Source organism: Amphibalanus amphitrite, unplaced genomic scaffold (assembly GCF_019059575.1).
Source record: "Amphibalanus amphitrite isolate SeventyFive unplaced genomic scaffold, NRLGWU_Aamphi_draft 000650F_arrow, whole genome shotgun sequence".
NCBI lineage: Eukaryota > Metazoa > Arthropoda > Thecostraca > Balanomorpha > Balanidae > Amphibalanus > Amphibalanus amphitrite.
Window position 1 is genome coordinate 233,271 of NW_024882144.1, and position 26,113 is coordinate 259,383.

The following is a 26,113-nucleotide window of genomic DNA, read 5'->3' on the forward strand; positions in this document are numbered from 1 at the left end:
CCTTGAGACATGCGTCCTGAGTATTGTGAACTGAAATTTAGACAACAAACTATTTTGTCAACCAAACTAGTACCATGCGAATTGCGAAAAGGTATGTGTTAGCGCTGGCCGCTGTGTGAACTAAAAAAGTAAATTTTTTAAGTTTCTTGCATGACGTCATAAGCCCATCTTCAAAAGTACTTTTTTACTAAGAATTGAAATATGCATTCCTTGATCGTTTTCGCTCAATGCGCGTGTCGTGTTTCTCTGTTTTGGGCGTTGAGGAGTTATTCCAATTCCGAGCAATTCCGAAATTCCGAGTCGGATTTGGAGTTGAACACCTCAACCTACCGATTTTACATTTTTCCGTTTTCCTTTTGTCTCTATTTCGTATAATGATAGCAGACACACATTTCGTGGGCCTTGGTTGGTAAGTTAAAAGGCCAAGGCTATATCAATATTTATTTTGATTTTGATTTAAACGGCCAAGGCTATGTAAACCACTGGCACTAAGTCAAAGTTATGTTCGGGGATCGACTTTTAATCGTATAGTAAGCCATTTCCCTGTCACTGTAATAAGTTTAAAGTAAGTGGGGAAAATCCACCATTTCAGGTGTCCAAAAGATTTCCAATGATTATCAGGAGTCAAGAGTCTTAGTGCAAGTGCGTACTGAACAGTGCAAATTGCTAATTGGGTCCACTGTTGCTACCTACCAGAGAATATATATGTTAAAAACCTAGCCTTTTAGAACGTAGCCTTTGATTGTTCTTTGCATGAACATGCATATTTGTATTGTTGAAGAGCACAAAGGAGCTTCAATGGTAACTTAGGTTGATTCACATCAATGAAATAAAGAGGAGCCTGTATCAGTTGTTATGTTCTTACCTACCACTCCTTTATAATGATTCTGCCACAGTTGTTGCTTGACTTTTTGAAATTTTGGTTGATTTTAGGCTAGTTGCTTTTTGTGTGCTAATTAAAATAAATTGAATGTTTTTTGCTGCCTGCTCTTTTTTTGTGTGTCCTATTTTGGTGTGTGTAACATTTTCATCATCAAATGATATCTTATGTCATTAAATTATGTTATTAATTTTCATTATTTTGTTTCAGATGGATTCTTCAAGGGTGCACCAAGAAGTTGCTTCTCAATTCTAGTAAGTTCGCTCTCTGTAACATAATTATTCTAGTGAAAATTGAATTGGCATTGGGATTTATATTTTTTTTCATCAACCATTGAAGTGCCTACTACATTAGAACAGCTATCTGGAGCAGAACAACTCCACAAGACAATTGCTCTCATCAGTTTCATTGCCGTATCTATTAGGTGCATGGTGCACCAATTACCTTGGGCAAATTTCTCACAAATTCTCCATTTCAGGAAGCATGTCATCACCACCTCCGGCAGCAGGAGGGTTGTTGGAGAACCCTGTGCCAGAGGAGTCGCCGGCACTGCGTGAGACTATGGCCGATCTGCAGCCGCCAGCACTGGATCCAGACTCCACACCACCGGGCCTGGAGTCTGGGAATCTGTCTGCGTCAGAGCAGGAGTATGAGGACCAGCCTGCGGCAGACCCGCTGTCCCTGGGACTAGATTCTGAGGACCAGTCTGTGCTGGCGCAGGAATATGAGGACCAGCCCGAAACAGACCCACTGTCCCTGGGGCAGCAGTCTCAGGACCAGTCTGTGCTGGGGGATCTCCCCGCACCAAACCCTCTGGCCCCTCAGTCTGATGATGAGTCTGCAGGAGACACTCCAGTACTAGTACTGCAGTCTGAAAGCCAGTCTGTGGCAGACCCTCCACTCCCAGTACTGAAGTCTGAGAGCCAGTCCGCAGCAGACCCTCCACTTCCAGTACTGAAGTCTGAGAGTCAGTCTGCAGCAGACCCTCCACTTCTGGTGCCAAAGTCTGAGAGCCAGTCCGTGGCAGACCCTCCACTGCCAGCACCGAACTCTCAGGAACAGCCCGCTCCGGCGGCCGCCGCCGCAGAGCCGGGGACCAGCGGCGTCCCCGAGCTGCAGCTCGAGCTGCGCCCCTCCTGCTGCGTCTGCGACGAGAAATTCCCTAGTGAGGAGGCCCTACAGGAGCACATGACGGTGCACGAGGCGACGCACCGCTTCTCCTGCCGCAAGTGCGTCTTTCTGTGCCGCACCAAGCACCAGCTGGCCGAGCACATTCGCAAACAGCACGTTACGGTGAAGCGGCGTCAGCAGACCGCAGATGGGGTGAGTGTGAATTGGGAGAGACCGGGGGGGGGGGGGGGGGGCAGTGGGTATGTTAGGGAGATTGGAGAATGGATTTGCAAGGTAAGTGTGGCTTTGTGTTTGCCTAGAGTCGATAAGAGTGTCCACATTTGCCCTGTTTTGATTAGGTAGGTACTGAAACATGCAAATCCTCCATGTGACCAAGTAGCATCCTAAGAGATTCTGGTTTCGGTGCCTTCTGCGGCATTGGTCTAAATATGTTTCTTTTCTCCATTAGTTGAAGCGTTCTATAGGAACCAACTGCAGCACTCGAACCTTTTCGCCCCTTAAATGTGTGGCTGATGCGAAAAAAATTGAGCCTTTCACGGGCTTGTGTTCATGTGGTCTGCTGGATGCAGCGCAACCAGCGCTGCTCGGTGTGCACTAAAGTCGTGTTCATCTAACCAACAATCTAGAAAAATTCATCAAACAAATGCGTTTTACTGTGCCAAAGATCAGCGGGACGTTTTTTGCTCGCTGCACGGGACTACGCGGACGCGGCGGTGCCCGTGCTGTGTGTAGCTGCGGAGGGTGGGGCCCACTGGGTCACTGGGTCTGGTCCAGAGGGCTGGCGCAGATGGCACAAAGGCCAGTGACTTTACACGCCTATCGCTGACATTATAATTGTGTACCACGGTGCGCTCTTCCCTCTGCCTCTGGTTCTCCCTCCCTCTGGTGACCTCCCTCTGGCGAGTTCCGTCCGTACTAGTACTTGTTCAGTGAGATTTCAGAGGGCAGCTAACATCGGTCTCCCGATCGTGATTTGTGCTGTGCAATCAGGGGGGGGGGGGGGGTCCAGGATTCTCTTCGGCCAGGTGCCAACGGCGGCACGCTTTCTATATAATAGGGACGGAAAAGTGTACGATTCGGCTGCCTATAGTAAAAATTGAAGACAATATCCTCTGTCTCTTTCCCTTCCTCTGATGTATAGGGTGTTCACTAAAAATTGACACAAACTTTGAATGGCTGCATATCAAAAGTGATCTCAACTTAGCATAGAGATAAAAGGGACGTTTTATCATAACGAGCATAAAATTTCACGGATGTAATGAAAACAGTGGCGTTGGAGGTCGTTTTAAACAAGGACTACCAAAAGCCAGTTGGCAGGCTTTCCCAAAATAGCACGTCAATGGGAGAGTTTGACACGTACAAATACCTAATGAAAACTTAAAATGTCAAAATTAGTTACATACCGTACAGTCGGACGAAAGTTCTAGAGGGTGTGGTAGTCCGAAAAGCTGAAGTGGTGTAATTGTGAAGATATTGACCTGAGGAAGGGTCGGGGCCCCGAAAATGCACGTGTAGGGGCTTTTTGACACCTCACGGCGCAATGCTGCTGATCAGTAAGGTATTAACTGTGCCTAAGCGAAGAAGATATATCACACCTGAGACTAGGCTGAGTTACACCCGGCGCAAATGATTTCTCGAAGCGACTGGGAACAACATAAGGCCAGAGCAGTAAATATGCTATGGTCAAAAAAGGGACAAAAAATGCAGAAAAAAGTTAAACTATTTAAGGTAGAAAAATCATATTTTTAGTTAAAGGGCGACAATTAACTAGACAATGGAGTGTTCCGTTGTGATGTGATCGATGATACAAGGGCTAACGTCAGCATGCAAGCTAACGCTGGATGCCGTGGTGTATGTGTTATTTCAGAGAATATCATCAGCTTGACTTTATTCCTCCAGACTGGTCCTTTACAATATGATACTTTTTGAGCCAAGTGTATTATTAAGCACTAGAGGTTCATGCAGAACAACATATGTAACCAGAAGGTGATGTTCTGGTCCGACCTCGCGCCAGCACACTAACCAAGGGGCGCCTTGAGGGCCCCGGCCGATGTAAAAATTCCCATTGGAACGAGACCCGATAAGCCATTTTCCACGCCTGAAATTTAACAAATGAGTGTATAATGTGATTTGTGTAAGGCTGTAACGCATGTTGGTGTCTTTCGATTTTATACAAAATATCAACTGGTTGCTCATTACCACCATCAACTGGCCAACATCACGGTCCACTGGTGCCAGAGCTTGTGACAACACTTCCAAGGAAATGTAAAAAAATGACCTATGGGGATCAGGCAAATCTGTTGACGCTCTACGGCTTGCAGCAGATGCAATGTGCCAGTCTGCAAAACGTGGCAGCCAGCTCGACGAGGTGTTTGGGGCAGCCGGAATCCCGCCCCAAATGGGGCAGTTGACTTCCGGGCAGCCCAATTTCTGCCCCAAATGGGGCATCTACTCGGGGCAGGTTAGGTTATGCCCTAAATGAACTACCTATATATGGCATAAAACCACACATATTAATACATCACCCGCGCTAATGCTGAAGTCGGTCGCGGTTGAAACTCTAAACAATTTTTTTACGAAAGGATCTGCTCATTGATCAAGGTTAGAGATAAAGCAGCTAGTGGCTAGTGCTCCGGTTAAAATATGATGATGACGCAGTTAGGGTGCAAAACTGCCTCATGTTGCCATGGCAACAGCGAATCAATCTGGAGCGAGGGGCGCATTTTGTATTTGCAACCAAAGATAGGCGCTACCCGAGTCCCGAACAATGCCCCAGCCCGCAATGCATAATTGAAAAACTGAAATTTCACCTTGTCTCGGGCTCGGCGGTGATCAGCTAGCTTGATGGCTTGGTTTCAAGTGTGCCGAGCCGAGTGTGCTAGTCTCGTAATCTGTAGGTCGCCGGTCGCGTGTTCGCGGCCGGCGCCACTTAAGTAGGTACTGGTATCATTTGGCCGGACGGCAACTATGTGAGGGTTATACGGCACATTTATGAGTGTTCGATTAGGCTAGGGCCCTGTTTCACCGGTGATAGCAGCACGCTGCTTTTACACGTGTCAAATTGGGTTTCCATGGAAACATCAACAGGCCCATTGCTCCAACACTACCACAAGTGTGACGTCAGCTCGCGCAATTTGATAGCAGCGTGGTAGCAGCGTCCCGTGAAACACCGCCTAGGTATGGTTTGGTTTGATTTGATTTGATTCGATTTGGTTAGGCTAGAAAGGAGTTAGCTCCGGGAGCACCTTTCCTTGGTTGCTAACACGGCGCGTAAAACATTCATAGCCCTGATGAAGGGAAGTTTGAATATGGCAGCAGTTTTAAATGACAATTTCTGCGCTTTAGCGACGATTGTGGCGCAGCCCACTTTTTCTCGCGCGTTTCAACACTACTCCGCTTCTTTATTAATTTTCTCCCGGTACCGTGTGCCCCGCCCCGGTCCGCCCCGACTGCAAATGGTCTGCCCCGGAATCGCCGTACTGTGCCCCGACTTCTCAAAAGCTGCCCCGATTTCTGCCCCTGCCCCACTGTGTCTACCCCGACGAGATCTCGTCGAACCCTGCCACGTTTTGCAGACTGGGCAATGTGCATTACAACAATGCCTCGTTTGTTTAAATCGGTTCATTTTTACCGAACATACAGCCTGCTAAACTTTGTCTCAATTTTTAGTGAACACCCATTAGTTCATGGGTACAGTGATTTGATAGTGTTGCGTTGCCCCGATTCATCGTTCCGAGGGCGGCATTTTTCCGGCTAGGGGCTTTAACCCCTAAAGTCCCTCCCCTGAACCCGCCCCTCAGTGCATTGCAGTGCACCGTCCTGACTAGTGAGACTAGTGAGTCAGATACTACAGTTACTGAGATCTGTATCTCATAGCATAACGACAGCTATGCTCGGCCCGACATCAGAACCGTCACGTCTGATGCGCCTTTGTCCCTTGTCCATCCGATAGCTGTTCTCAGTTTCTCGACTACCCAACACCGGTCTCGGCGGACAGCTGAGACGGTCTTTGTTGCGGCTGACCAGGTCAGCAGGGCAGTCCGTCTGCTGTTGGCCGCCGGGGAGCGGGGCGGACCGGGAGTCTTCCACGGGCGCTACCGCAGTGAGGACGGTGGCCGAGCCGTGCGGCCGGTCCGGTCGTGTGTGTGAATTGTGGGACGAGTTCCGTTGGCGCGTTTCCGCTGTAAGGATTCGTGAGAGAGTGACGCGAAGCGAGTGAAGAGGGATGAATGAAGAGATGAATCTCAGCAAGGAGCGGGTTTCCGGCAGAATGGTGCTGCCGCCCAAGGTATGAATATGCGCGATTTTGTAGCTAGGATTTTGTGGGTCTTGCGCCGGCGACCAGAGAACGGATATTTTTCTTTGATTTTTCTCACATTGCCGGATACATGAAGAAGCAGAGACGCGTTTGAAAGCTGTGGCGTCCCGCAACTGTAGGTTGTTGAACACTGCACTGCTGACTGGGGATGTTGAGCCACGATTCTTTTCGCGCACTTGCATTGGTAATTGGCCTGCGCGTTGCGCATTCTAAATGCGTGATGCGCATATATTGGCATACATTGTGCAGATGCTCAGGGGACTTGGAATGCACCGACAATTCCCATTTGAATAGGGCTGCGACAGTGTCCGGGTGACCAGACTTTCGCTTGGTTGAGTCCATTCGAATCATGTCCTAGATGTTGTGGGAGTTATCACGATGCTGCTCCTAGTCCCCTGGACACTTATAAAGTCCCCAAAGTTCTGTTCCACTCAGTCAACTCTGCTACCGGCCGAGACGGGTCGCTCCGACCCGGGCGCTGCTTAGCCTATGGCCGTAATCTGTGACCGTGGCCCGAGGCTCTATACTATACATATACGCCGCGGTCTACTGAACGCTGAGCGCTCCGCGGCCCACTGTGACCGGACCTACGTCAGCGGACGCGACACCGGACACTGCCGCCCACGGCGAGCGCCGGAGAGGAGGGTGCGGGCGGCACTTCGCCGGGAGAGGAGGGGGGCGGGCGGCACCTCGGCGCGAGAGGAGGGGGGCGGGCGGCTTCTCGCCTGTGACGGACGCGCCGCGAGCGTCTCTTGCTATCGCTGCGTCGGGAGATTCGGCCGGCCGGCAGTCTGGCGATGATCGCGGCCGGAGAGGTGTGTGAGAGGCGCGCTCACTTGTGCAACGATCACTGACGATCGGGCAGGGTCCAGACGTGAGATACGGAGTGATTTGTCGTTCTGATCGATTCACTGCGTTCAGAGGCGAAGCAGCAATGTTGGTGAGTACTCAGAAACGCCAGTGGCTGGTTTGGAAGGTCTTTCGCCGGGAGGAAGAAGCATATGCCCGCCCCCCCCCCCCCTGGAACTGAAACGTGCACAGTGCACACGGCTGAGCGCCTGTTCTTTTTTTGTGAAAATTTACCTGGTAACTAATTACTCGGTTTCTCCGTTGAATGATGTGGACTCGTGGCGCAGCGGAAGAGCATAGGTCTGACGATTGTGATTTGATGTGTCCCTTTATTCCCGCAACGAGCGGATAGACAAAGCCTGCATCGGTCTAAGCGAGCTATGAATAATTTTGGAACTTAACGCATCGTTCAGATAACGTTGTTCACCCTCTCGCGCGACTCGGCGCCGCCGCCACTACTGTAACTGCACACCCCCACATAAATCAGCGTCGGCTAGACGGCGTCCCCCGGGCACACAGCTGGGCCACGCCGCGCCTCAGCCGGTCACACAGCTACCATTACATCCTTGTCCTAGCAAATACATCTGCTACTGTGGCTAAAATCAAATTTGGTAGTAGTAATAGTAAGCCTAAGCAATAACATTCCGGGCCACCACCACAGAACTAAACCGTCGCGGAAGCTCTGGGTGTCTGATGGAGGATTCCTGTGCTACTCCTCCCCCTTTTCTCGGGGCGAGTTGCCTGAATGACCGCAAAGAGCAGCTCTAATGGTGGCCAGTCCTGACCTGTCGTAATGTGACTGTTTGCTCTGTCCCGACTGGCGGGGCCCCTCCCTGTTTGTGTCCGCCGCGGTCACCATGTGCTACTCTCCTCCCCTTTTACGGCCCATTTTCATCCCTTCCCCTTCCCCCTTCCCACTGTCCTCGTCTCCCCGCTCTCTCAAGCCGTCGCGAGGGCCGGTCGCGCCTCTACCTGATGCGGCCAAAAAGTCATAGGGTATCTTTGATAACTACTGAATGGCGTCGTTACGCTGCACATTCCGGCGATGTGCCATCGTTGGACCTGCCGACCCGTTGCGTCTACTACGATTTTTTTTGTGTCAACACACGTTTAGATTGCTGTTTTTGACGTTTACAGATGCTTGTGATAATTCTTAACTTTCGCTGTTAGGTTTACTCTACAACTGTTCTGTTTCTGACTAAGTTATAGAGCTGAATTGTATTGATCATAAACACATGGCAAAACCTCAACTATTATCACACCGTGAACGCTTCTACGTGATATTTGGGGAGGGGGGGGGGGTATCGGTATCCTCGGCTTTGTTGAAATGCACAATGTAAGGGTTTGTTTCGTAGTTGCGGCGGGGGATGCAAGAAACGCCTTTCCCTCCAACATTACTCAAAATAATTAGACGCTGATTGTGTGTCTGAGACGCGGGCGCATTGACTTATTGCTGAGACTGCTTGTTTGGTGATGTCTCTGTCAGCTCTGATGGATGATGAACATGAGCCTGATGTTCCGCCTCAACCTGAGCTCAGTCTAGAACGGAGGCCGACGCACGGAGGGCACGAGATTCTCCGCGTGCCCCAGCGAGAGAGTATCCGCTGGGCGGCGGGGTGCTCCCTCGTGCCGGCTCTGATGATGACCAGATGGTGCGCCCGCTGCTACTCCCCGCCGGGTCACTTTGATGAGCCTGCCGGGGCCAGTCCGGGAGGACCAAAAACAGGTGTCCGAGAGACACCGTCCGGTTAAAACAACACGCCCGAAAGACGATCGGCGGACCGCCGAGGCCGATGGCGGGCCTAACTCGGCACCGGTCGCGGTCCCACCACGTGCACACCGCTTAACCCACACCCTCGAAAATTTAATACGACAAATGAATGCACGCGTCTGACTTGGCGTGAAAATTTCACCCCCGTAGCCCTTACCGTTTCCGAGCAATGGCCTGTTTTTGCCGATTCTAATGCTAACCCTATGGCGCACATGAGCACGCGCCACGGGCGCACCCCCGGCCGCATCGTGCCCAAAATTTAATACGACCTGTTGAATTACGTGACCCACGAGTGGTAAAAATCTCACCCTCCTGCATGAATCGACAGCTTTACAATGAGCGTTTTTGGGCGTAAACGGCGGCGGACTTTTTAGGATTTATAATTGCGGCGGCGGACTTTGACCTGTTGAAGTGGGGCCGACCGGAAACTGGATGGGGTTTTGAGCTACTGCAGTGAGCGAGAAGGTGACGTGAAGACAGAGAGCGAGGTCACATGAGCGCGGCTGTCTGAAACTGAGGATGAGGTATGAGGCCTCCGAACAACGCTTTCTGAAACTGTTGTACACAGAGACGACGGACTGATCCAGCGGCAGCATTTGTCTTTGTTAATCTTCTATTGTATATTTTTTTTTTATATATAACACGTTTCCACCCGAACTACTAGAGCTTCCAGTGGGTATTTTTACTCCACCTAGCACAGTTCATGCCAGCTCGACCTCAAGGCTGATTTGCTGGGGTGATGAAAATATACACCAGTGTTGTCGTGTGTATTACTTGGAACTCTGACCTTAACTCTTAAGTGTAAGCGAAAGTTCTAAAAGCAAAATGTCAAGCATACAGCACGTGCTGGTACTACCACCATGGGCGGCCATACCAAGTCGCTGAGTCATGGTGTCCTCTGCAGCGTCTGCTGATAGTCCGCCATTGCCGCGCCGGAATCTGCGCTCCGCTGGCTGCTCCTGCACTCGACATTTTCCGTGCAGCGGATAAATCCGGCCGGGCCGGCACTGATAGCGTCCCGATTGTACCAGAATCGCTCTCCGACTTGTGTCACTCGATGTGTGATTTTTGTATAGCATGCGTCGTGGCCGGATGCTGCGGCCACCGCTGAGATAAATGCTGGGCTGTCTTTTAGGAGCGATTTGGTATTGTGTGTGGCACGGGCGTCACTTTCCGAAGCTTATTGGTAGGGCTCTAATGGTTTATTTTAGGATATCAAAGCCATTCTCACCATGCAGCGCCATAAAACTAATGTTTGGAAAAATGGTAGGGCTCGGGCCCCACCAAGCCCATACAAAACGACACCCATTGTTTGTGGATTTCACCTAGCTTTTTACGGCGTCAGAATAGGTCTGCTTGTTCAGAAGACTAAGATATAGCTTACTGCATGCCGACGCTCGGTTAAAAATAGAGTGCCTGTTGTAGCACTGAGCAGGGATGCGGAGCCGTGGAAATTTCAGACGGCTCCGACTCCGGCTCCGGCTCCGGAGAAAAAAAATCGGCTCCGGCTCCGGCTCCGGCTCCGGGTGAAATGTTATGGCGGCTCCGGCTCCGGCTCCGAGTAAAATGGTCCGGCTCCGGCGGCTCCGGCTCCGACTCAGTACATCCCCTATGCAATCAATTAAATACGGGTGGAAGAAAAATTGGATTGGTTATACGCGTTACTCTTTGCCATGACCCAGGGGGGTTCGCTCCCGTGCCTTCAGCATTACGAAAAATGGCAACAACCCGTGAGCAGCATCAGCGCTCACGCACATGTTCAAGGAAAACAACGTGTAACGGACTGCTAACGACGGCCCTCTCCACCAATCAGCGTTCGGCATCTCGAGCGCTGATTGGCTGGTAGCAAACGCGTCATATGTGGGTCTCATTTTTTGCTATCAGTGAACGCGTTATTTAATACACAGTGGCCTATGGAGAATGGCACGCGGAATTGAAGGTCAGTGTTTTATTGCTTCGTACATGCGAATGGAGGTATTTGAGTGGCATTTGACACCATTTTCGAAATCTACAGTGAATTTCTGATCGACTGATGTATATATTTTTATGAATTTGACAGTATTATTGCTACATAGTCGGTGTTTTATGTTGGTGTTGTTTCTCTCGACCTTTGTCTTGGACGTTGATCATATCTTTTCTCGAAATGCTTGCCATAACCAGGTCTAAACTATATCTGTATAAAGGGAATATGTGTTGAATGTGAGGAGAAAGTAGTAATGACCATTCTGCCTATCAAACTGCCAGAAGGTGTGCTTGTAAGGTGATTGAAATTGCAGTACGGGTTGCAGATGTGGGTTTGACATCAGCATTGTTGTTGTACCCCACTTGCTCTAATAAAATGGCAACATGGGGTTATGTACACACTATTGCACAGCCTGGTATCAAGCTGGTTGATATGTGGAGGATAATGAAAGCATAAAAACCTTTCTTAAGTGAATAGGAGCATTGCGTCTTGTGACTTGTCAAGTCATTTTAAATCAAATGATTGTGATTGTAACTATTACTTCAATTATTATTGCAAGTTTTGACCTTTTTAATCATCAAGTTTTATGTGTGGGGCATTCCACGTCAAATCGAACAAAAATCGGCTGTTTTGCACCTTACCATCAGCGATTTCATTATAAATTTGTGAGCGAGTTCCTGTGTGGCCCCGGACATTACATTGATGTTTTTTGCACATTCTGGCCACAGGTCTTCTAAATATAGGGCATCAAATTTTTACAAAATGTTGCATCTTAATATTTTTGAACGACCATAACTTTGGTTGTACTTGTTTGATTTGAATGAAATAACCCTTACTGTTTAGGTAATTTCTTATGCATTTGTTTAGAATTGCACCTACTTAAATATATGACCTTGAAATTTGCTTAACTCTGTTCTTAAGCACAAATATCGAAATAGCAAAAAACACGTCACCTTCGATTTGGCTCATTTTCATATATTTTATTGCCTACCATATTCTTAACAACCTGTGAAAAAATTAGAGTGGGCCATTCATAAGTTTTGAAAAAAATTGCACATATGCAAACGTATGTTAGCACGCGCAGTGGAGGAGGAAGAGCGAATTTCGCCCACCCCTCCTGTTTTTCGCCAATATCTCATAAGATTAATGCGAAATTAACTATGGCTACCTGTCAAGAATTGAATTGGACATCTCATCGTGCAAGCAATAAGAAAATCGGTTCACAACTGTTCTAGTAATAGCGGTGTAAAGTGAACATCCTGTCGCCGCAGCGACGCGGCGACTCGGCAGCCGGCGCCGACCGCCACGCGCCGCCTGAATTGTAGACTGTGCCGGGACGGAACGGAACGGTTCCGTCTTTACATCGCGCTCCCTACCGCTGATTTCGTTCGATTCGCGTCCAATTTTGTGAGAAGACTAAGAAATGTACAGGCAATCTTATGGTGAAAGAATTTTGAAAATCGGTTGGTAAACAATTGAAATATGAACGTGTAAACAGAAAATTGTGATTGCTGCATTTCCCGCATCGGCCGAGCCCGCCTTGCAGCCGGCGACATGTTACTCTTAGCAGGCCTAACTGCCATATTTATTATTGGATTAACTAGAAATTCCCCATACATACTATAAAATGTATGTTCTTTCGTATAGTGAAGATCAAAAGACGTGAAGATATCGTTGCGTGATAATGTTTTCGTTGAATTTACTTCATGATGCATTTCCACACGGCTCAAAATTCACCGCAAAATACAGTTTGCCTGAGACACTTTTACTATGGAACGTGAATGCTCGACTACGATGACTATGCATTTCCATTCTCGCAGAGTTTAGGATATCACTAATCAGCAATCATTCATTTCAGAAAGTGTACACAAGCAAGCATGTCTTGACTCTGTCTTTCAAGGTCACGCGCGGTTGCGTGATGTTGATGCATGAAAACGGCGTTTGCCGCGAAAGTTATGAATGGCCCACTCCAATTTTTTCACAGATGGTTAGGAACATTGTGACGGACATAATATGTAAAAATTAGCAAAATCGAAGGTGACGTGTTTTTTGCTATTTAAATTTTTCTGTTTTAATTCAAGGTCAAAAGCGTTTCAAGGTCACTTCAATTTAATTTTTTAATTAAAAATCAAAGCCTTATCAATTGCCTATAAGACCCTGTTAATATCATTTTGATACCAGAAAAGGAACCAGAGTTATAGCCATTTAAAAAATTGATGTGTGGCATTTTTTGCTATATTCGATGACCTATATCTCAGCGATACGTAATCAAATTTCGAAAATATTATACGTAACTCAGTTTTGAACCATGCCCAGTCTGCCTACAAATTTTCAGAAAAATCGAAGGGGATGACGGATTTCGGTGTTTGATTTGACGTGGAATGCCCCGTGTACCAATTTCATATCCCTGTGTATTGTCTGTGCGGCTTTGTGCAGTGCGCGTGTCTTGAAACAAACCAATTTATTTTGTACCTTTTTGTACTTCAACAAATGTATGTCAAAGGCAGGGGCGGCGGATTCGGGGGGGCAGGGGGGGGCAGCTGCCCCCCTGGCAAACTCGTGGGGGGGCAAAAGTATCTTTTTGCCCCCCCCATAATTTGTGACAAAGCTTAGACAAGAAACCATGTACCTGATTATTCTGTTCGATCATCTGAAGATGTAACCAGATGCCCATATACTTTATCATACGTTGCCTTTCTTAAATGGCAAGCGTTCACGTTCAATTAAAGTTTTCCTCTCTTCAACCTAGTTTTGGAGGCATTATAAGCGTCAACGTGACGCAGTGGAAACCCAGACCTTCAGTGACCGCTTACAGGGGCGACGGATACGGGGCGGCAGAGGAGGCATCGTTCCCTAAGAAACTTTTGGAGGAGGGGCAAACGTATATTCTTGCCCCTCCATAATTTGTGCCCTAAACATGAGGAAAATTTCCATAACATGATATTGTAGCTATGCGCTCCTACAGTTTGTCCAACGGTGCCTTTTGAATATGTGTAAATGCTAAACATTTCCGCTTTGTATCATTTTGTTTTTGTCTTTTCAGATTCGATTTATAGATGTGTGCAAGAGACGCAACTCATACCTTCAGTGGTCGTTTGCCTCTATTTTGTACCTACATAAATGCCAAATCGCAAGCGAGCGGAGACGGAAGGGCTAGCCATTCGCTTGCGGGTAGTTAGGCCTGATGAGCGCTCATAATAAGCCACTCCCCTGATTTCTTCGAGCGCAACAGTTTCCAGCGCATAAAATGGTAAACGCCGAGGTCGTACACATTGACGACATTGACCAATGCACGGTATGGTATGACACCCAAAGGCCAGTCATCAGAGATCTGTTTGGGCATTCGGAGGCTTGTGTGGGGCCAGTGTAAAAACTGGATGTTCACAGTTCAGTATCCGCTTTATTTCAGTTTTCACTATTAAAAAGTAAAAATTAATGTTGGAAACTTTTGAGGGTTAAGGCACTGATCATTAGCGGGCCCCCCTCTGTCTAAAGGCTGGCTATAGAATAAAGAGCATCAAACACGAACAGTAGCGGCGGAACACCTTTAATTAAGGGGGGGGGGGCTGCCGACTTTTGGTCCCATTCTTTCCATGCAACGTGCCCTCCCCGTTCCGCCGCCTATGAACACGAAAGCGAAATCTGAGGCATTTTGGAAAAATGAGTATGCCCCGCAGCGTCCGATAACTACCACCTTCCAGTGCAGTGGGTCAAGCCAACAAGGCCCAAGTCTTTAATGTCTAACGATAGCACTAACCTTGTCTCACTTTTTGTTGAAGTCTGTTCCGAATGGTTTCGGCCACAGACTGGCTGCAGTGAGGTCGTTTGGTATGTGCGACTGTAATTAAAGCCACCTGAGGCACCCTGACACCAGGCTGAAGCTGGATTGGAAATGCTTCGTCTTTGCAGATATCACTGGCCGCTGATTCTCGAGTGCCTGAATCGGTAGATGTCGTGGCAAAATTTGGTGGGATAATTTGGCCCTTACCGCAGTCAGCGCGCCCTTAAGCCCTAATAAAGAAACGCCCTACCCAGAGCTTCTGGATTCTCGTTCCAGTCCACCGTTCCTTCACCCCAGCCCACCGCCACGCTCCCTCACCTCAGCCCTCCGTTCCCAGCTTGACGAGCATTTGGGCCTTAGTTAAGCCTTGCTGTAGGCTAACTATATAAACCCATCGAGACAGCCCGTCTCGGTGAGCTTAGTTGGCGAACTACATACTGCCTTGGGGAGGGTTTCTGGCGGATCGCTGTCCCAATATGTTTAGATGCGACCGACTGTCTCTGAATGTTTGAGCGGTCTCCTCCAGCTGTGAGCTAGTTTCAGTTGACATCTGTCTCAGAAATACTTTTTAAAGGAAGGTTAAACGGAAATCGAACGTAAAATGAATAGAGGAAACGGTAACGAGTTACCTCACTGCTCGGGGTTACATGAGCAGAGTTAATACGCATTACAAACGGACTACAATGGTGAGCGAATAGGAAAATCCGTTCCTGATACGCATTTACTTGCTCATGTAACCCCGGTAATTGAAGAATAGCGCTTACCTACTTCAAAAGGTTTGTACCCGTTCTTCAACATCTAATATGCGATCGGGTTATGGCACAACTTTTCCCATTGGAGCTTTTTTCTAATACAGCAATACGAAAAGCGTTACATCGTCCACTGGCGAATCCAGGGAGCGGGCATTTAAAGCAAATATTTACTCCCCCTCCCCTGGCCCCTGCATCGCCCGAAATAGACAAAACGTACCTTATGTTTCCTAATAATAACACTTTTATCAGGATTATTTTTTTTTTTTGCTTTTTATGTACTGTTCAGCAGTAGATCCGTAAGGAATCGGAATCCGAGGAGTTTTTGGATTTTGGACACTTTTTTTGGGGGGGTATGTCCCCTACAGCGTCGAAAACGCCTTTCTGGATCCGCCTATGACATCATCTCGACTGGGATCTTGCCCCCCCACGCCAAAATCGAATCCGCCGCCACTGGTCAAAGGACAAAAATGTCATGTCTATTATCATTGACACTACTACAGCTAACTTTGCCTGTATTCCTATCTTTCAGAGGCATTCAATTCAATCTGCTTTCCAGTGCAGTACCCAGGAGGCTGCAACTGAAACTCGCACAAAGGCAATCAAGTGTCACTTCATCAGCCTACAGCAACAGCTCATCTGTAATCAAGATATGGATGAAGTGGATTAGAAGAACAACCAGTTCAAACATGAAAAGATGTATTTTGTTTTGGACTATTTTTTAGCATAACAGAACAGCACACTTGCTGCTTTTTATGTTTGCCCTGTGTGCAGTTTTGAATAATTTTAACTATGAGATGCTTTTGCCAACTCTTCTCTTTACATAAGCTTCCTTTGTCATGCATGTGTAATTTTGAGTTTACATGCATGATGTAGGCATATTTCCCTTGGCTTCATAAGACTACTTTGCAAGCTTTTGTTATGGACATTGGTGCTTCCTCAGATGTGTCCAGTAGTTGATGAAGGGAGAAGAGGAGTAGGACAGCTGATAGCTATTACCAAAAATACGTGCTTGTCTGCACTTCGGGCTGTTCCATCATATGTAACCTCTATTTACTTTGAGTTTAAAAACACCTCATCTTTTGATTCTTGCCTGTGTGACCATTGTTTCCGTGGTGCTATAAACGTCAAGTTTGAAGTTGGTATCCAAGTGAGCAAAATGTGCATTATTTCAGTCCGTCTTGAATCATTCGTCTTGAATTTTATCCCTAACTGACATCCTGTTATTTGTCCTGCAATGTCTGTGCCTGTGTCCGCCCTTACCTCCGGCTCCAGTCTCCAACCAGCCCTGCTGAGCTCTGTCGCCGGCGCGGTGTGTCGCAACGTGCTGTTTCTCCACTCCAGCCGACAGCTGCTAGGAATCGTCCTGTGCCACGCGCCATGCGACACAGCAATTGTAAGCTGCAGGTCACATTTGGACTGATTGGCTCCGCATATGTGCATCCGGCCGAGTGCTAGTCGATATCAGGGACGTTGGTCGGACTGTTGTGGCGGCGTGCATTGTGCTGGTTGAAGTTGTATTTCTGTTAGTGAAAAGCATTAATACATAACCATGGCCGCAGCCCAATGTTATTGTGGATTTCAGAGGGAGTGGCCAGTCAGGAGGGCCCCATGTGGGTATGGATCCAGTGTCCAGTGGGATTGGCTAAGATTTCCGGCGATTGATAAACGCTTCTATGATAGTACACCTAGTCCTATTGAGTTATGAGGGGAGGTGACGTGAGGGACCTGACTAGAGGTGGCAAAAGATAAAAGTTTTGGGAACCAGACTCGAACCAGACCCGGCTGGACATTTCTGGAACCAGTCGGACCCGGTCTTAGTTGGAATCGGAACCAGTTGGACCCGTTCCCCAAAAGTCAATTAATACAAAATACTTCTAGGTATCATTAGTTGCATCAAGTAAAGCAGCCTATTTCCCACTGGGAATACTCATGAGCTACTGTGCGCAAAGAAACATTCACTTCATTCACTTCATATTTTGCAATAATGTGTAGTAAGCAAGATGTGTAGTTTATGGTAGGACCCGGTTGGACCCGTCAGAAAATTTTCAGGAACCGGTCTGGACCCATATGGGTCCAGACTGGTTCTTTGGACCGGGTCCTCGGGTCCACATTTTGCCACCTCTAGACCTGACCTTACTAAACTCTTGTGAAAACACGATACATACGAACGGTAAGAAACCGACAGCCATTCTTTCCGCCAAGTATCATCTTTCTGTGAAGGATTTCTTGACACTGAGTGCTTAGAAATTGCGTTGTTTTTGGACTATGTAGAGGCTCACGAGCGACAACATAGCTCAACAACCTTACGTACCTTAAATATGCGACTTGTACCAGAAGATCCAGCTTGATCAAAAGATTGGACATGTCAAATTTCAGCTCTTTAGCTCAAAAGAATTTTGAGCTGTCGTAAAAACCGTCAGTGTGGCACCATATCGCCTCCCCGCGCGGTCGGAAGGTAAAAGTTCGCCGGCTCTAACTAAACAAATAGTCGTCGTATCGCAAATTCATTGACGGCGTTCGAAGCGTCGTTCAATTTACTTTCGAAACATATCCTAACATTAACATTTAACTGCCTAGCGCAATCTCCAACAAGCAAAAGTTCCGTGCATTCATCCTCATACAGTGTTACCGGCCGCCGGCCGCCGGCCGCTGACCCACATTCGCGTCATCAGGGAATGCCGCAACTAATTTATTGTTTCCAACTTTTTTCCCGGAGCGTTCTACCTGGTTTATATAGCCTTGCCATGACCGGCTCACCGCGTCCCCGCGCAAACGCACCTCGGAGAGAACTGGCAGAACAAAGGACTAGGAAGCGATGGCATTGGAAACGCAGTCGCCGCGAATCGGAGTTCACTGAACCATCGTAAGCTGACAACCGTCTCGGCTGCATTGGGGGCTGGGGTGGGGGTGGGGGGAAGAGACGGTGCTGGGAGTCGCAGTCCACTGCACTGGCTTCAAAACAATGGCCGTCACCTGGGCCTCGTTTCATAAAACTCTGCCGTAACTTACACCTTTCCGTAATTCACACCCTTTCAAACTACGGAGCGGAAATGAAGCGGTTTCACAAAGCCACAACTGGAATTGTTTACACCTCCGTAACTAAGCACATTTGCGTAGTTACCGTAATTTATCAAGCGTCCTACAAATTACAATTTCATGTCAACACTTAATTTTTTAGAAGAAATTATAAAACAATTATGTTGAATTTAGATCGTAAAAATTATTTATGAAAAAACAAAATCGATTTTGCTGACCATCCTTTATAAAATCAATATATTGAAAACAGCAGAAAGCCAGCTAAGCAGAAGTGCCTTACTACGAAAGTGGCGCGGCGCGGCGAATAAACAAAGTTCCGATAGCTGCCACAAAAAGCGACTGGTACAGAAGATTTGCAGTTTCTTTTTCTCATTTTGGCTGTTCTTTCTTCCTCACGGGGCTCAACATTATAAAATATATTAGAAATTAGCTTCGAATCTTCACATTAATTCAAATTCACGCTACATTTTTGTGCGTAGTTTACACCACTGATATCAAGAGCTTGATAAAATATTTGGCGTTAATTACGTCGTTTTATGAAACCCAAATGGCATCAATTGGTCCGGAATCGAGTATTTGCCGTAAATGAAGCTCCGTAATTTCGATGGCGTGAATTACTCCGGTCTCCGGCTTTATGAAACCGAATTGGCATCAAATACGCCAAATCTGGCATAATTGACGGAACGCCGTAAGTAATTCCTTTTATGAAACGAGGCCCTGATGACCGGTCCTCATGTTCTCGGGGTGCAGTAGACGTGGGGGGGGGGGGAGGAGCAGACAGGAAGTTGATTGCGTACTGTGGGATACTGGGGATATTCGGCTTTTTTAATTCACTTGATGGCCCATGACGTACTACTCGTATTGGTCTCAAGATAAGAGCCCAGGCGACCTGTAGTTTTGATGCGGTGAATACCCTTACCCTCGCCACAACTCGGGCCGAGTGCACCCCTCCTCACAGCCGGCGCCACCCCCACTCGAGTTGTGGCGAGGGTGAGGGTATTCACCGCATCAAAACTACAGGTCGCCTGGGCCCTTATCTTGAGACCAATAGTACCATATGTTTTACTGCCTTGTACCTACTGTCAAATCGAACTAGGTCAATTATTTTTTTTTTCCTCTTCAAAAAATAAAAAAGAGCCGGAGTCGCCCCCTTTTTTTGGCGGCTCCGGCTCCGGCTCCGGCTCCGGGCTATATTGTTTCACGGCTCCGGCTCCGGCTCCGGGCAAAATATGCCGGCTCCGGCGGCTCCGGCTCCGGCTCTGCATCCCTGGCACTGATTCAAACGAACGCAAAGCCATGTTGGTATGAGCCGGCTCGCCGTGCTGCGTATTCTATTACTGTCAGTATTGGACAATGATGGAACGCAAATTACCTTACCCTAAGGTGGTTCTCGGTTCTCAATAATTCGGAGAGCGCCGTGATCGCCACCATCCCATCTACTGAACAACTGCCACTCACATACTGACTGCGCGGCCCAGAGATCCGAAACAGTCGCTTGTCTAATTCGGCCTGAAATGTTTCTTCCGAGGAATGACTGTTGCATCCGAACTCGTGACGTATCCCCCCGGACAGACAATGGCCTTAGCCGACACCCCATGAAGGTGGTGGGGGGCGTGTCCACGATCCGCGCTTTGGTGATTGCAGCGGTAATGCTACAGGCGCTTTATGCCTTTGTCCTACTGCCGTTTTTTTTCTCTGGCGAGTATGTCCCTTCCCACATGTTTTTATTTGTTCGTTTGCTCGTTCCTGGCTCATGGTTTGCTGGTTCCCCTCGTGATGTATCCGTGATCCTGTTCGGTTCAAATCTGCTCTTGGAATGGCCCCACGGCCTACACCCAGGAAACCGCCAAGCTATGCGCACTATTCATTTTCCCCTTATTTGCCAAGCGTTGTCTGACCAAATTGTGCAGCCGTCTGCGGCCCGGCGGTGCTGGACGCTGCTGCACGCTGCAAACCGCCCGCTGTGGGCGTCACTTCCCGCCACCTGCGAACTGCCAGCATTGCTGCGAACTGTGCGCACTGCTGCTCTCCCGGCATCCGGTGCCGCCGCTGTTCCCTCGTCACCACCGCTGTCCCCCGTCACCGCTGTGCAGTGGGTGCAGTACGGGCCTCGCATCCAGTGCCACGCTGACTGTTAGGAAGAGCTGTGTTCACTCAGTTCAGTGCAACGGTTGTGCCCATCTCTGACCGTCCGATAGACGACCCCCAACTGCTCCACGGGAGAACCGGCATCATCATTTCAGTATCATCACCGCCGCCTGACGCCCCTCTCTCTGTCCCATAGGTGGACCGTCGGCTGCGCTGTGTGCTCTGTGGCATCGACAGTTTTCCGAGCTTCTCGTACTTCCACACGCACCACCTGTACCACCACGTGCTGACTCGTCCGTCGCCGGTGGTGGTGCTGGAGCCCCTGGCGTCGGCTCCGCCGGCCGGCCTGCGGCTGACGTTAAGGAGGAACAGCTCAGAGCCGGCGGCTCAGTTCCAGGTGAGAGCGGAGAGAGGGAGGGAGTGGAGGGAGGGAGTGGAGAGACAGAGGGTCAGGGGTCCGGTGTGACTGGGTGAATGTTACGGAGGCAGGGAGAGCCGAGTGAGGGAGGCGGAGGGCCAGATTAGGTGAGGCCAGGTGTGGTCATGGTGCAGTGAGGTGAAGGAGGAGAGGGGAGCAGGATTAGGGAGAGGGAGGGGAGGGTCTGGCGAGTTTAGGTGAGGAAGAGAGGAAGTGATTGGTCGATAAGATGGCGGAGGGGAAGGGGAGATGGAAGAAGAGGTGGTCAGGAGTCAGGACGACAATGGACGGAGCATAAGATAAGCTGCAGATTGTTCATTGTTTTTGCCGTGGTGTTCCGCAAAGCATGAACTATCACAACTTGCATGGCTTCCCTTAGACTTATCGCCTGCCTCGCCCTATGGCCTCTGTGTGCAGTTGCGCTGTGTGCGCGCATCTGCACTGGCGGGAGGTCGTGCACTGCAGAGTTTAAAGTGTATATTAAAATCATCCTTATTCTGTGGCTTTGCCCATCATCGGAGCGATGCGGAACCGCAGCTGTGGCGTGCGTCCCTACTTCAGTTTGAATGGGGCTTTCTCAGGGTGGATGGTAAATGCGTGTTTTGGGGGATGGTGACGTCATGGGTTGTTACTGTATGTTCGTACTAATCATTTCAACTTCCTTGAATGCCGTGGCTGCTTGACAGAAATGTGTAAGTATTGTACTGGTTTATAACCGAAATGTGTTTTAATGACCTCGACGTGGAGTGTCGCAACAGCGCCATTTGCTTGCCGTGTTGATCATGAATCATTCTGCCCAAAGGTTACCCTAATTTTGCATTTATTGTTTCACCGTTACGATTCGATATTTACACGCACATGTCCGCAATGCCGCGCCGCCGCCAGCGCCGCCCTGGTGGCCCGTCCCAGTCTTTTGGTCATGGCAATAGTGGTTGTTAAATTCGAGATAGTGCATTGCGTTGTAGCGTTACCTTGTATCACGACAGCGTGCATTTATTATCGCTGTTAAATTCTGTTATCTCTTTCTCGACTTCGTTGTTTGGCCCACATCGCGCTAAGTTGGCGCTAAGCACCACCGCCCCAACTACAGTAGTTAGTTACTGTAGCTACTGTAGTTCCCGCCGCAGTTGCCCTCCCTGACGCCGCTGTTTCTGATCACGCCCGCCAGGTGGTGCACCCGTCGTCGGCCGACCTCGACGGCGTCGCCGCCGGCGCTCCCGAGGAGTGGAGCGCCTGGCAGCACGCGGCCGCCGACCTCTGGACGGACGCGCTCAGTGGCGACAACGACGACGACGACGACGACGAGCCATGGCCAAAGCCCAAACGGAGTCGCAAGCGCAGCGCGCGGTCCGCCACGCCGCGCGCGGACCGTCCGCCCGCTGACCCTGAGAGGAAGAGAGAGCGGAGTGGCGGGCGCGGCCGGGGCCGGGGTCGCGGTAGGGGCCGCGGTAGGGGTCGGGGCGCCGCGGAGGGAGGTGGTGGGCCGCTGACGGACGGAGCGGTGACTGACGGTGACACGGTCAGTGTGCAGACGACCGGAGACGGCGCGGTACAGGTGGAGGAGGTCGGCGGGGGTCCGACCGGCGCCGAGACCCCGACCGGCGGCGGTCGGGGCAGAGGACAGAGCGGCAGAGGACGGGGACAAAGCGCCGCGGGCAGGGGCCGCGGGGCGAGGACGCCTCGGAAGAGGACGCTGCAGCAGCCGCTGGTCGCAGCGCCGGACGGCTGGAGCGGGGCGCAGCAGGTCGCCGCCCAGCCTGGCGGGCAGCCGGGGACATCAGGCAGCCCAGCGCCGCCACCGCAGAGCCCGCATCGAGCCCAGGTGACCAGCGGGACGGCTACCCCACCGCGCAGTCCTAGAGGGGTTCAGCCGGGCACTGTGTACCCACACCCGCCGGGCGGCCCCGCCAGCACCGTCCCTTATCCTACCCAGAGGGGGCAGCGTAACGCACCAGCCTGTCCTCCTTACAGCAGACAGGGCAACGCGCCTCCGGCCCCTCCCAACAACTTCCGGGGAAACACACCGACGTATCCTCCGCAAAACCCCCAAGGAAACGTCTGGGCGAACCCTACGCAGAGTGCCCAAGGAGGCGTACCGTCATACCCCACTCACAGTGTTCAGGGAAACGCCCAGACGTTTCCTCCCCACAGTGCACAAGGGAGTGCGGGGGCGGCTTTCCACTCTCAGCCGAGTTTTCAGACCAGTGTCGCGCCCCCCGTGTCAGCCTACCACTCCACGGCGCCTCAGGCGGCGCCTCAGACCACCTCCTCTTATCAGTATACGCATCCGTCACCCAGCCAACCCTCGACCTACTCACACACCAACACTCCACCTTCTTCGATTGGCCCTTATCCCACTCAGGCGTCATTCCCTTCTTCCACTAGCTCCCAGTATAATCCCGGTGCGCAGCCTGGATACGGCCAACCACCTGTCCAACCTCCTCAGCCTCAGCCGGTGTCCGCTGCTGCCCAGTCCTTCAACCAGTCCGGTCAGCACCCGTCTCACGCTCCCGCCCCCGCCTCACAGCCCGCTGGTCAACCCTCTCCTTTACCGCCATCCCCTGGCCCGCAGTACTCCAGCCATCCGTCGCCCCATCCGCAGTCTCCTGCCCCGCAGCTAGCCAGTCCTGCGTCTCATTTTCAGTCCCCTGTTCCTCAGTCCTCTCCCCACCCGCCGCCCCATCCATATTCTGTTCCACAGCCCGGCAGTTCTGTTCCCCCGCCCCACCCGCCTCCGGTCGCTCAGCCGGCCACTCAGTCCTCTCCCCTGCCGTCTTCCCAGGCGGCACCGGGCTCCGAGCGGCCGCCAGCGCCACAGCCCGGTTCTCCAATGCTCGGCCGCCCGCCGGCGCAGGCGGCTGCCGACGGCCGCTGGGCCCCGCCGCCGACCTCGGCGGCAGCGGGGACGCAGCAGGAGGGAGGCGGCACACCGACGTCAGTGATCCGGCGGAACGGCGCCGCCGGAGCCGTGCCGTCCGTCAGCCCCGGCCAGCCGGAGGGCGGCTCGGTGCGGTCGCCGTCCACCCTGCTGCCGCACCTGATCCCGATCGAGGCGTCCCGCCCGCCGGCCGCCGCCATGGTCACACCGCTGGCCGCGCACCCGGCGGCCGTCAGTCCGGAGGCGCCGCGGCCGGCCAGCTTCGGACCCAAGCCGCCGGCAGCGGGGACGGGCCAGCCGCTGCCGCCGGCGGCCGGGACCTCAGCCGTCTGCCAGCAGTGTGGAGTACCCCTGCCGGACGCGGCCGCCGCGCAGCAGCACGCGGCAGTCTACCACGGCCGGCCGCTGCCCTGTCGGATATGCTCCTTCTGGCCGACCACGGCGGCTGAGCTGCAGCATCACCTGAACACCGTGCACGGCGGAGGACAGTGGCAGGCGCCGCGGCCGCGGCAGCCGCAGCCGGCCGGCGCGCTCCGCGCACCCATGGCACCGCCGGCCAAACGGCCGCGGATGGCCGCTCCTCAGGGCGTCGGCCAGTACACGGCCGTGGGCACGGGCCGCGGCGTCAGCCCGACCGCCGCCGGTCCGGCCGGCGTCGGCAGGGGTCAGTTCGCCGTGCCCTCGCCGCCCGGCTCGTTCCTCTGCCGCTACTGTCGGCGGCAGTACACCTCAGCGGCGGCGCGCAACCAGCACGAGGCCACTGCTCACGTGTCACAGGGCCACAAGCTGCCCCCGCCCCCGCCGCCGGCGCCCCAGCCGCGGCCGCGTCACCCGTCGCCTGTGCGGCCGCCGCTGAACCAGAGGCGGCGCGGCGGCGGGGCGGCCGGCGCGCGGCCCGGCGCGCCCGCTCAGCTGGTGGTGCCCGTGTTTGACCTCAGTGTGGCGAACTCTGCGCGGCTGGACGCGCTGGGTGTGTGTGGCTTCCTGCCGGTCTCCAAACTGGGCGAGAACCGCGGCCAGCTCGGCCTGCCAGTGGTCAGCGTGCAGGGTATCACCAAGATGGGGCCCAGCCCGCGGCCCGTGGCGTTCTTCCATCTGGGAGAGGCGTTCTCACTGCGACAGTGAGCCAGCAGACTGCCAAGTGAGTTCTCACTCGCTCTACCAGTGAGTTTAGTGAGTGGCTGTGGGGACCGGTGTGGGAGCGCACTGTTCCAGATCCGGTGCACAGGGTCGAAGCGCACAGGCCGCGGAGTTGACTATCGGAGCTCAGACTTAAGTGCACGTGCCATATTATGAGGCTCGCAAATACTGTTCGTTTCAGCACAGTTTTCGGGCCCATCGCTTTTTGTTACTGCATTCGTTCCGTTGTTGCGATTTAGTATGCAAAGTTTGCTACGTTTTGCGCTATCAAAGATGTGCCTTTTCCACGGCAGTACGCTTTGACGACCTTTTTGCATTAGACCTATTAGCACCTTTGCTGAGGCAATAACTCAAGAATTGTGTATGGACGTTTGGAAATGGGATGGCTGAGGGAGCGTTGGATATCACATTGTAGTGTCGGGCCACCGGGTCTCGCTGTGGATACAAGTTCGCTGTGGTTTCGCTGTGGCCACAAGTTCGCTGAGACTCGGGGTTGGTCGGTGTGGAAGTGTGTCTGTAAATATCATGTCTCTGTACCCAGAGGTATAAGTCGTCTTACCGCTGACCGGATGCAATCGGCGTTTCTTGGTGAGCCGATGCGCCGCCGTGGTAGCTAGTTATACCCGCTCGCCATGGCACAGTTGTAACTCTGAATCCCAGGTCAGTATCTCATGTTTGTTCTTTAGTACATATACACGTCACTCAACATGCATCTCCCAGCGGGGGTCTTGAGGCACGTGAGGCCTTGCGCTGCGCTTCACCGGACCCTGCGTTATGCCGGCGCTCTCAATCGTATTTCTCAGTGACGCCCGCCCGTTCTTAGTGCCACTGTTTCGCTCCGAGCCGAGTTTGCGAGACGGGCTGACCGACAGAGCAGCTCCCGTGTATCTGTTGTCGCGGTGTTTTGTACGGTCGGCCTCAGTGCTGTGCTGTTTTGTATGCGTGTTTGTGTAGGTGTCTGTGAGATGTGTCAGTTGTTCAGCCAAGACATGTTGTACCTTGTAGAGTTGTGTTTGATGGTGGTGCAGCGACTGGTGGTAGAAAGTCGGCGGATCTCTGTTACTGGGTTCAAGTGGTCACCTCCACTGGTGGGGATTCCAGCCTTTTA

General features: G+C 51.4%; 1 protein-coding gene across 1 annotated transcript; it reads left to right on the plus strand.

Annotated features, from left to right (window-relative positions):
• Positions 1–233: 233 nt before the first annotated feature.
• On the plus strand, positions 234–26,009 carry LOC122363975. Its single transcript, XM_043333882.1, has 5 exons — positions 234–409; positions 1,091–1,134; positions 1,359–2,203; positions 20,766–20,966; positions 22,156–26,009. Exons 3-5 carry the CDS (start codon positions 1,364–1,366, stop codon positions 24,988–24,990), a joined length of 3,876 nt encoding a protein of 1,291 aa, XP_043189817.1. The 5' UTR covers positions 234–409; positions 1,091–1,134; positions 1,359–1,363; the 3' UTR covers positions 24,991–26,009.
• The last annotated feature ends 104 nt before the right edge of the window (positions 26,010–26,113 follow it).

Bases quoted from the DNA above. Each gene is read 5' to 3' on its own strand.
- LOC122363975 (XM_043333882.1), top strand. From the start codon at position 1,364: ATGTCATCACCACCTCCGGCAGCAGGAGGGTTGTTGGAGAACCCTGTG. The intron at 2,204-20,765 runs GTGAGTGTGAAT...TCTGTCCCATAG, and splicing joins GTCAGCAGACCGCAGATGGG to GTGGACCGTCGGCTGCGCTG. The intron at 20,967-22,155 runs GTGAGAGCGGAG...CACGCCCGCCAG, and splicing joins AGCCGGCGGCTCAGTTCCAG to GTGGTGCACCCGTCGTCGGC.